The 12,244-nt window shown below is 29.5% G+C and overlaps 1 protein-coding gene across 2 annotated transcripts; it reads left to right on the top strand.

Moving 5' to 3' along the window:
• Window positions 1-332: 332 nt before the first annotated feature.
• On the top strand, window positions 333-11,828 carry Pkc98E (Protein kinase C). 2 transcript variants are annotated; one of them, XM_015329548.2, is made up of 8 exons: window positions 333-2,392; window positions 2,483-2,543; window positions 2,606-2,834; window positions 4,000-4,031; window positions 4,853-4,923; window positions 5,103-5,265; window positions 5,344-6,506; window positions 6,583-11,828. In XM_015329548.2, exons 1-8 carry the CDS (start codon window positions 2,063-2,065, stop codon window positions 6,745-6,747), a joined length of 2,214 nt encoding a protein of 737 aa, XP_015185034.1. In that variant the 5' UTR covers window positions 333-2,062; the 3' UTR covers window positions 6,748-11,828. The 2 variants fall into 2 exon arrangements, with proteins under 2 accessions (XP_015185034.1, XP_015185036.1); XM_015329550.2 differs by having other exon boundaries at window positions 336-2,392; window positions 5,124-5,265.
• The last annotated feature ends 416 nt before the right edge of the window (window positions 11,829-12,244 follow it).

The following is a 12,244-nucleotide window of genomic DNA, read 5'->3' as shown; positions in this document are numbered from 1 at the left end:
GATATTATTATATACTATAGTTTTGTTTATAAATTTTATTATTCTATTCTGATATGTCTTTACGATTTTATGATTCTATTTCATACTTTAAAGTTTGCATTCAACATTCTGCACAAGGCACTGCGCATTCTGCGCGCGTCACCCTGCGCAGTGGTACACCAACGTATAATCAAGACAACAAATTTTTAGCAACAGGGTTACGAATACCACAATTTGCAGTAATAAAAAACAAGGTAAATGTTATAAAATATATTTATATTTATTCTACATATTCGTATACAATTTAAATTCAACAATTTTCTTTCATAGATTATTCAAATTTCGCGGAATAAAATTCATATCGAATATAGTCGATCCAATCGATTAAAAATATCGAAAGTGATGACGTAAAAGGACAGTTTCGATAGATCGAATAAACTAGTCATCCCTATATAGTTTTTGATGGTGAACCGTACGAAAGGAACGTCGACCAATCGAGAGATTCAAAATTAGCGTTGAGGTGATGAAGAAAATAAATCATCTATCTAAAATAAAATCTGTAATCATTTGAATAAAAATTGAAGTGTCCGAATATACATTTAATTAACAAAATATCCTTGATGTAAGATGATCGTAAGATGTCGCTATATTATTACAACAGAGGTTACAACGTCCTACGTGGGAATAGTGTGAAATAAAGAAGGAAAAGAAGATAGAAAGGACATAGATAGAGAAATGAGATTTGTGATTAATGTTAGAGACTAATGAGAAGAAGGAAACTTGTAAAATCAACTAAAAGAATAAGCTTTAATGGCAGTCAGTTTAACGAACATACTTGAAGGAGTTTTCAAATCGCATATATCAGATTCATTGGACTACAATTTATTAACAATTGTATTGTCCTATAAAAATAATCGTATATCCGAAGAGGATAAAAAGAAGAAGAATAACAAGAAGGAAAAAGAAGAGAAGAAGACGGAAGAGGATAAGAAGGATAAGAATAAGAAGTTAATAATCGGAGGAGTAGGAAAGACGTCGTCCACCCTCTCGACACAGTTTCTGTTATGTGCGAGAGTGAAGGAAGCCGAGCGTTTATAATTCTACTACGGTGCTCGTGTCGGTGACAAAGAGAAAGAGAAAGAGAAACAGTAATAAGGAAGGAGAACGAAACTTGACAGAACCAAGGATAGTCTTAAAGTCCTTCTGGAATTAAAGAATAAGAAAAAGAGAAAGGGGGGAGATAGAGAAAGAGAGAAAGAGAGAGAGAGAGAGAAAGAGCGCGCGCGCAAAAGTGAGACGGACAGACGGATAGAGCAAACAAGTAAGAGAGAGAGAAATATACAGGACGAAGATACACGCATTTTAAACGGCATATCTCTCTTCTTTTCGGCAGATCAGCTTTATTGTGTGCGAACGAGATTACCATCAGTATTTACATTTTTATCGGTCTGCCGTTAATAATATTATTCTTCTTCTTCATCATCAGCATCTCGAGATATCTTTCTCTTACACATTTATCGAGATAGAAAAATATATATATGTATATGTATATATAGCATACATACGTTAGTTTCCTTTTACATCCTCACTAATTCGAGATTCTTCGACAATCGAGAGATAATCGTCGATTACGAGAAGAGTAATAATAAGAAGAATAAGTGAGATTACGTTTGTGCGATATATATAACATATATCGTTCGATTATTATCATTCCTTTAAGAGATTCGGTGTGATATTATAACCTTGATTGTGTTGCGCCGAGTATCGCGACGACACTACGCACATATACATAGATATATTTATACATACACAGAGACGCGCACGCACACGTTTCCACGCACAGTAGTTTTGTTACGCTTGATCATCGTCGCGTGTGACAGTTCGTTCCTGAAGAAGATTTAAATAAAACATATTCAATATTTTGGAATCTTTGTTAATTTTAATTTTTGTTTTTCATGTATAATTCATATTTTATTTTGTAATTGTACACTTCTTTCTTTTTATATCGACAATAACATCCACATAGTTTTCTATTCTATTTTTTGGTTATATTGTTAGAAAGTAGTGTAATAATTAATTCGCCATGTTTACGGGTATAATGAAAATTGAAATATGCGAAGCAGTCGGTTTACGTGCCACTGACAAACAGAGAAAATTTTGGCAAGATGAACCGATATTAGATCCTTATGTTCAAATCGACGTCGATGAGAATCATCTTGATCGTTCCTCGACCAAACCCAAAACATCTGATCCTGTTTGGAATGAATCGTTCACTCGTGAAGTTCGCAATGCTGTGAACCTAGGATTAACTGTCTTCCATGATGCAGCCTTACCGCCTGATTACTTTGTTGCCAATTGCAGCATCCCCTTCGAGGAACTTGTCAGCAGGAATGACATGACCGCTGATTTCTGGGTAAGTCTTATGACTTATTTTCTTATTTGTATAATAAATTATTGCAGCTCACTGTTTCTTTATTTATAAAATATAAAATATTATTTTTAGGTCGATCTTGAACCTCAGGGAAAGTTACGAGTGAGGATAGATTTGAAATGGGACGATCTAGGTACGAAAACAAACATACATTTTGATTAAATCAATAGTAAATAAAATGATAAACATTTTTAGATACAGTGAGTTGTCGCAGCGGCATTGATGGAGAATCTCTTGGTAGTGCTAGAAGTCTGATCAGTATTAGTTCAGGAAAAGAGCCTAAGAGAGAATTCAAAGAATGGCAAGGATTCAATCGTCGAAGAGGTGCCATGAGGCGTCGTGTTCATCAAGTTAATGGTCACAAATTTATGGCTACATTTTTAAGACAACCAACGTTCTGCTCTCACTGCCGCGAGTTTATATGGTATGTATACGTTTAATCGCATGACAGTCAAATGCTTATATAGTTTATTTTACAAAATATATATACTTATCTATATATATATTGTTAAGGTCAAAGTTTACTATTCACTTGTAAATTGACATGTCTGGTATATTTGGAATACTGTCAACATGGTATACTAATTATATAAATATGTTGAACGTTTCTCTTCGGTCATCAAGAATGAATCATTTATTATACATTATGAATCAAAACAAATTTTCATTTATAATGTGTAATATAATATATAAACTATCTTTTTTATATGCTTTATATAATTCATTTTATATATTGTGAGAATGACCCAAGAGATTTTTAAAACTGTGTCTTAATTCGTTTTACAGCAAATAGAAGTTTGCTTGCTTGGTTTGGTGTGCTTCATTTTAAAAAGTTTTAAGTAATTAGTATCAGTGCAGATATCAATATAGTGAAGCAAACATTTTGATTTCAATCGAACACATAGGTCTTCGTTGACTTTTGCACACCAAATCTGCATGGTACAAATACGAGAAATAATAATTTTGCAACTACAGGACTTGCATGACTGGGATGTTGGTTCTTATTTTAAACTAGATTTTAATAATACCAAGAAAAGATGATAAATCATTCATATCGTGAAACATTGAAGTTGAACAAAGTTTCCTTTAAAAAAAGAAAAGAAATTATTTAATTGTGTCGATCTTGGTATTATAGAGATCATATCACAGGGGTAGATGACAAATTTTGTGTTCATTTTGGGTTTTATCACAATTTAACTATAGAAGATTGCATGCTCTATGTTTTTTTTTTTACTTAGTGCACACACTCAGTGTGTTGCTCTGAATTATTTTTTTTTTCTACAAACTATCGAGGTGTTGGAGCACTCATGTGTATCAAAGCTGTGTTCGATTAAAAAAAAAACTACAAGATTTAATTCTGATAAATGAAAATAGATTCCATGCGTAAAGCACCAGCCACTTTTTTCTATTAATAATATATACATTTTTTTAATAATTTTTTTTCTTTTGATTTTACATTATTTATACTTTTTCTTAAGAGTCTACGATAGATGTCTAACTATGGTATATGGTCCAAAGAAGAAAACGTATGTGTTTTAAAAAGGGAATATGAGGAGACGATGTGACGTGTTTTGTCTGTTGTATTTCAGGGGCTTGGGCAAGCAGGGCTATCAGTGTCAAGGTGAGAAAGACACATACACGTTATTAACAGATTATAATTGCGTACTCGCTTGCTGAACCTGTGTATGATGAACGTGTTATTATTATTTTAATTATTATTATTATTATTATTATTATTATTATTATTATTATTATTATTATTATTATTATTATTATTAGGAATGTATAAATGTTAATTTAGTTTTCACTATGACATTAAATCATTTAGGGTGCATCGGCAGTTATTGCACTTTTACTTACCAACAAATTTATCGACAATTTGTTGAATTTTTCTTTCGAAATGATTTACTTTTTATTTTTCGGTCTTTTAGTCATGGTAAAAGTTTGTTCTATTAAATGTGCTTTTAATTTTGTTCATTTGCACTTTGAAATTAAAGTATTAAGTGCTGATAATCTATCACCATTCGACAGGATATCTTATTTGCTTTGATTTAACATGGTGCCAAGCTTGGAAACTCTCTTCACACTGCATGATTTTATATTTATGTCCGTTGGATATATCAAACGAGACGCAAGATTTTTTTAATATCTTGCTATACTATGTGGGATCATTTGCTCCTATGTGACACCTCTCTTTAATTATTATTATTACTATTATTATATATAATTGTACTTCTATTATTGCGACAGGGTTTGAATTATATTTTTTCATATTTTTTGGCTTTTATTTTAATATGATTTTAGATTATATTAGGATGCACTTATAAAAAAAGAAAAAGACATGCATGCAACCAGCTTTGGTCATGCTATACTTGGTGTTATTTTTTATTAACATAAGATATGGTGTACAATATACAAATATCGTCATTGTCATTGTTTCAGTTTGCACTTGCGTAGTTCACAAGCGATGTCATAAATTGGTGATAACAAAGTGTCCAGGAATGAGAGACGAGGTAAGATACAGTATAAATATTGTTGCCATTTTTATTCTATTATTATTTAAAAAAAATAGATGGTTTCTTTTCATTATTCAACAGAAATTATGTTATTTGCGTTATGTATCAATTTTTGTTTTTATAATATTTTAATTTGTATTTTCTTTTGTTTCCTTTTTATCTGCTCAATTATTCAGGGCAAAGGTACTGGATTACAGTCACATCAAGATACAGAAAGTCCACGCTTTAGCATAGACGTGCCACATCGGTTCATAGTCCATACGTATAAGAGGTTTACATTCTGTGATCATTGCGGTTCTCTATTATATGGATTATATAGGCAAGGTTTACAATGTGAAGGTAAGTGTGCTATATATGTATGTATATTAGTTTTCAATGTATCTGATTAATTATTTGTACAATTTTTGTTTTGGCCAGCTTGCAATATTAATATTCACAAAAGATGTCAAAAAAATGTGGCAAACAATTGTGGTACAAATACAAAGGCGATGGCAGAAATTTTAAGTGCAATGAATATCTCTCCCGATAAACAAATCAAAGCACCACGAATTAATTTTACTCCCTGTCAACCTAGCCAAACGCCGCCAACAGTTGCTGTTACCGAATCATTAACAACAGAAGCATCCAAGACAGCTGTTCAAAGAAAGTCGGAGGAAAGCGAAGGTAGAATAAAACAAAATGCGGTGTCCGTTAATGAAAATGAAGTAAAAAAGTTTGGTCTGGAAGATTTTAACTTTATTAAAGTACTTGGAAAGGGTAGCTTTGGAAAAGTTATGTTGGTCGAACGGAAGAGTAATCCTGATGAAGTGTTTGCTGTTAAAATATTAAAAAAAGATGTTATTATACAAGACGACGACGTCGATTGTACAATGACGGAGAAACGTATTCTTACGTTGGCTGCTAAACATCCGTTCTTAACAGCTATTCACAGTTGTTTCCAAACAAGTGATCGTCTCTTCTTCGTAATGGAATATGTAAATGGAGGTGATTTGATGTTTCATATTCAAAAAGCTCGTAAATTCGACGAAGCAAGGGCACGTTTTTATGCTGCTGAGGTAACGCTAGCGTTACAATTTCTACACAAGAACAACGTTATATATCGTGATCTCAAACTGGATAATATTCTTCTTGATCAAGAAGGCCATTGTAAACTCGCAGATTTTGGTATGTGTAAAGAAGGAATAATCGAAGGCAAAACTACGACATCAACGTTTTGCGGTACACCGGATTATATAGCGCCAGAGATTTTACAAGAGTTAGAATATGGTGCCAGCGTTGATTGGTGGGCACTAGGTGTATTAATGTATGAGATGATGGCTGGTCAACCACCGTTCGAAGCAGATAACGAAGATGATTTATTTGAGTCTATTTTACGCGACGATGTGTTGTACCCAATTTGGATATCCAAGGAAGCTGTTTCGATATTAAAAGGATTCATGACCAAGAATCCAGCCAAACGATTGGGTTGTGTTGTAGCGAACAGAGGTGAAGCTGCTATAAGAGAGCATCCATTTTTCCAACACATGGATTGGGATGCATTAGAAGAGCGTAGGGTTAAGCCACCGATCAAACCAAAAGTTGTAAGTTGACCTATACAAACATATACATATTATAAATCTTTATATTACGCAAATTCATTTAATTTTCAATTTACAGCAAAGTAAAAAGGACGCGTTGAACTTTGATGCGGAATTTACGAGGGAGGATCCAGAATTGACACCAGAAGATCCCGAAGTTGTCAGTTATATTAATCAAGAAGAATTCCAAGGTTTCTCTTTCGTCAACAAGGACTTCAATCCAGCAAGATTTGGGACTCAATAGGAAACAAGAATTTATCGAAAGAAGCAAAATACGAAGATGTTTTTATCGTAAGGCTTCTTTTCGCTTCAATAAGTTTTGTCGTAGACATCAAACTATAAGATCAAGTATTCTTCATCTATATTTCTTTTCTGAGGTATTGATCATATTTGTTTGGGAGTGTAATAATTCCTTTACGTGGGAATACGTAACGCCACATTACTCCCACTACAGGAGTAGTTGGAGTATTGCAATTTCTAATGAAGTTACATTACTACTTTTTCCCATCATAATCCAATTTGCTCCCTTTATTATTCTTCATTTTAATTTGATACCGCTGGTGGGGTTTGTCGTACTATATAAATTAATTCCAATTCTCAACGTGGATTATTGATGGTAGATACTTTCGAATAAGAATCAACATTAACTTATTATAAGGAGATTACGTGTACTTTGATCTCTCGGTATCATCATCACATTTAAACTAGATAAGCATCACAGTTGTTTTTTTTTCATTCATTTGAAAAAGATTTCATTGTAAGATTAATTCGTGGCCATTTTGTGGGCTTTTAAGAAGAAGAAGAAAACAAAAAAGTCAAGTTAACTGCATTAAGAGGGATAAGAGAGAAGGAGTACATTTACTTATGTATTTTCAAAGAATTTCTAATATCTTGTAGTACTGATTATTACCAACAGTACAAAGAGATAAATTATTAATTAGCTATAAAGTTTATTATTCATTATATATATATACTATATATGACAATTTATATATGTATATATAATGAAGAGATCGCTGGACGATTAATTTCTTCTTACGGCAAAGGACACATCTGTCTCTTATATAGATGTTAAACATATACATATATTATCGAATTAGAAATGCAGTGGAGGGGCAAGGATTAGAGAGATATTTGCGTATAGGAATTGCGTATGAGTGTTGCGCTATTTAAAAGAAGTTAGAAAAAAAATATAAATAAATCTTCTATCGACTTCCAAAAAATTAGATTTTGCTTCCTCTCATAACGTTGTCTTTCACTATAATTTGTCATAAATAGTACTATATCTAAATATATAGGAATTTGTATGTGGCAGACATGTTAACGCGAGTAATTCTTGAGTCTGAAGATCGAAAAAGAAAAAGAAATAATAAGCTTTGCCCTTATTGTCTTTTCATATCCGTGTACGTATTACAGTATATGAATCTTTAAATGTCCTTTCGAATTTAGAAATATTAATGGCAACAAATTTTGTTCCATAGTTTTCACTGATAATATCGTAAATTCTGGCGCATATGCATATGTAAATGAATACGTGAAATGTGGTTGTTTAAGTATAAAGAAATATAATGTAAAAAAAGAACATTTGTTCGTCGTGTAAAGCGTCGTTATTATTTTTCAAATGATTTCATTCGTATAAATCGAGCATAGGTTTAGATATGCGTGTCTGTATCATTGATAATATAAAACGCATCTAGAGAATTTTCAGACTCACGATTATTATAGAAACTTTTGAGAGAAGGTATTCAAAATAATGTTCTTATTCCTTATTGTTACTAAAAATAAGTGTTCAAGAAGAAAAAGAAGAAAATGAAGACGAAGGTGAAGAAACAGAAGCCACAAGTAGAAAAATATTCAAAACAATGAATAATCCAAGTCATGTCCTGTATTATATAAAATACATATATATTGCTTATTTAAGAAAAAAAAATGGAGTCTCCAAATTTAGACGATAGAAACCAAAATGTTAGAAATGAAAGAGCCAGTTTGTTTTTTTTGTGACGAAGACTGAATGTATAAGCTGGACTTAAGTTTTCAAAATAACATTCTCATTCAAAAAAGTAAGAGAACGTATGCGTGCGTGATAATATATTATAAGTCTAAATGTGTAAAACTTATCCATAGCGAATATTAACTTGATGATAGCGTATATACATAGGTCATTAACTATATAGCAAAGAATAAAAATAAGAAGATTAAAAAAAGGAAACTCAAAGAAAAATATAGAAATTGACAGATAATTATGAAATAATCTTTATAGTCAAATTCTTGCTATTTCTTTTTTATTTTCTTCTAGTTTTTATTCGTAAAGAAAAAGAAGCAAAAACACGAGAGAAGCATTTCATAAGCGCGCTTCTCTTTGATAGTACATAAAATATACATCCGTTAATAATTAAGAACTAATATGCATATTATATAGGTATGTACACATAGAGAGAGTGTGAAAGAGAGAGAAAGAGAGACACACATACATATATACGTACATATTATAATATATATTTATAGAGATTCAAATGATCGAGCAGATTACGATCTTACCTTTAACGATAATGATAATTATCAAGATTTCTTGAAAAATTATATTCGATTATAAAAGAGCTTCTAGCACTTTATTAAAATGTGCTAAACTTATTAAGTTAATAAATGCGAAGTAATACGTGATGATCGTACAATTTTTCAATGGATCGAATCTATGTAACGTTAGAATAAAAATATTGAAAATTAATATAAAAGGTATGCACGTAGATGTTAATGAAAACAAGAATAACTCATGGCAATATTTTTATTATTATTATTATTATTATTATTATTATTATTATTATTATAATTATTAGTATGGTATCATGACGCACACATTTTTAAATCATCATAAACTTCTTTGTCTTTTTAAATTAAGTGTCATAATGCTTTGTAATGAATTAAAGTAATAACGTAAAGTTTTGGGATTGACGAGTTACTGCAATGTTGTGTCAAAGATTATTAATATTTAAGCGTGTATGCATGTATGTGTGTGCGTGCAAATGAGAACAAAAAAAATGTACGATAAAGTTAACGTCAAGGATTTTTACGTACTTATTTCAAAATGTACCTTGTTTATCTTATGCTTTTTATATTTTATACAAAAAAATTTAATTAAAATTTATTTATTGTATTGGTAAAAAGAATATATATTTAATTATAATATGTCAAAGTTAGGATTCTTGTTCGCAAACTTTTAAGATTTTATTTAATCTTTGATGGAAACTTTATAAAACTTTAGAAAGTTTTAATATAAATTTAATTATTAATTTTAATCGATTATATTATATATTTAATTATAAGGATAAAAAAATATATCCATTCAAAGGATATTCTAGAATGGAATAATTAATAATTAAGCTTCGTATTGAATAGTCGATAAATAATTGTGCAAAAAACAGAAGAAAAAAAGAATGACTATGAGGATGATGATGATGGTGATGATGATGATGATGATGATGAACATGAATACAAAAATTTGGATAGAACACACACGAAGAGCATGACAAAAAAATTAGAAATTAATATAAAAGGAGAAAGAATAAGAAGAGAATGGACGCAGGATCAAAGTGAAAAATCGTAGCTTTATAGTTGAAAACAAATATGCATTATTCGGTGTTGTGATTCGTTGTTGTTGTTGTTGTTGTGTCATACTCGTAAAAATACGTTTTCATGTATTATTTCGTCTTAGGTATTACAATTATATGTATTTTAGAAAGGTTGGTTAGACATTAATTTATAAAAAAAAAAGATTAGTTTTATGTTTCAATTTGGGACAGCGGTTTTCAACTTTTCTTTAATTTCATCTTACTTCGCAATAATCAATTTTTCTAAAAAAAGATAAGAATAATATGTTATCAATTTATTGTGGTATTTTTTAATTGATAAATTTAAAGAGAAAACTATTATTATTTAATTTATAAATAATTTTTATTTTGTATATTCCTAATATATTAAATTTGAAAGTTTAGAACCGCTGGGGTATTAGAAAAAAAATTAGGTTGATTTTTAATCTAAACAATCAAATCACATAGTTATTGTCAAGAAAATCAATTGTATTATCTTTTCTAATATTATTTATTATTTATTTATTTATATATATTTTTAAACTATTATTAAGATTTAATATTTATTATATGTTAATATATTATTGTTATATATACATTTATATTACTCCATTTTTTTATTTTTTATTCTTTTTTTTCTATTCATATACGTCCAATAATAGTTATTAATAAACGCGAAAATTAAATATTAACGTGATTGCAAAAGTAAGAATTGAAATGGTATAGTTGATGTAATTTTTTGATAATTTGGAAGGAATATAAAATGACATTTTGGAATGCGTCTGATTGTGAATTTATAAATTGTTTACATTTGTGACAATATTTTGATTTAAAAAAGTTTATAGAAGTTTTTGCAAATATTTCTTTTTTATATAAATCATTCTATTATATTAGAATCTAATCGTAGAAAAGAAAAGAAAAGAAAATAATTTTGGAATATAACGCCTACGCTAAATTTCATAGCTTTTTGGCTTATGTATGTACAAAGTAATAATACAATTAATAATTATAAATTATTCATTACGGTTTCTAATTCGTTTTAATATTTTTATATATTTTTGTATTTTTCATTTTCTTTTTTTATCGAAAAAATAATTGAGGGCAACTTTAAATGAATAAAAAAATAAATTCTCGTCGTTTCTTCGAATCATTGCAAAAATTTAAATAATTATCTTTGTAAAATGATTTATTCATATATAGATTTTGATTCAGCACGAAACTTATGCGTCGTACAATTAATAAATTTATTTAGAAAACGGGATAATTATTAAAAAACGATAAAATGAAAGAAGAAGAAGAAAAAGTATTTTGCATTTGATCGATCCGTGTGAGGGCTGTGCAATTATGACGATTCCATCCTGTTTGGAAAAATTATTTGAATTTATCCAAGAATGAGAGAATGAGAGAGTGAGAAAGAGTGAGAGAGAGAGAGAGAGAGGGGAGATGGTTTAGTCCGGCCTACGCGTTTAAATAAATAATAGACGGTCTCGTTAGTTATTTAAAAGAAAAATAAATTTAAAAAAAAAGAACAAAACTAAACAGACAAACAAAGAGAAAAGAAAAAAGAAGAAGAAAGAAAAGAAAATATAAATAAAAAAATTAACACCCCTCCTTCCCGTCTTGCCCAATTATTTGGTACTCTATCCAGAATAAATTAATAATAATAATAATTATAATAAAATTATCTTGTAGATAAAAAAGAATTAAATTAAATTAAATTAAATTAAATTAAATTAAAAAGTAAGTAAGTAAAAGTAAGTTAAACAACAATGGCATTTTTTTTTGTTAGAATTAATATTAATATAATTAATAATAAAATATTACATATGTACGTCGACGAGTTTGATATTTGACTTATATATATATGTAAATGTATATATAAATCAAAGATCATAATTTAGAAGATCTTTAACGTCGATCTATATTCATCGATCTATCAGCGTAATATTCATTCGAGTTAACATTATTCGAAAGCAAAAAAAAATAGATCATTAATTCTCGATGATTGTTGAGAAAATTAAAGAAACAAAAAAAGAAAGGAAAAATGAAAGAGAGAAAGAAACGATTGCCGTCCTTAAATAAACATCGATCCGACGAAAAAAAGGATTATCGATCGAAGATCTAGATCGTTTTACATCAAATTAACTCGTATATGCA

This window comes from Polistes dominula, unplaced genomic scaffold (assembly GCF_049000335.1).
Source record: "Polistes dominula isolate Pdom_NZ unplaced genomic scaffold, Pdom_raw_medaka contig_75, whole genome shotgun sequence".
In the NCBI taxonomy this organism is placed as follows: Eukaryota; Metazoa; Arthropoda; class Insecta; order Hymenoptera; family Vespidae; genus Polistes; species Polistes dominula.
Note: the sequence above shows the minus strand (reverse complement) of the source record. Positions and strands in the feature narration are given on the sequence as shown.

Coding starts and splice junctions, on each gene's coding strand:
- Pkc98E (XM_015329548.2), top strand. CDS start 2,063: ATGTTTACGGGTATAATGAAAATTGAAATATGCGAAGCAGTCGGTTTA. Junction 2,544..2,605: donor TTTGAAATGGGACGATCTAG/GTACGAAAACAA, acceptor AAACATTTTTAG/ATACAGTGAGTTGTCGCAGC. Junction 5,266..5,343: donor GCAAGGTTTACAATGTGAAG/GTAAGTGTGCTA, acceptor TGTTTTGGCCAG/CTTGCAATATTAATATTCAC.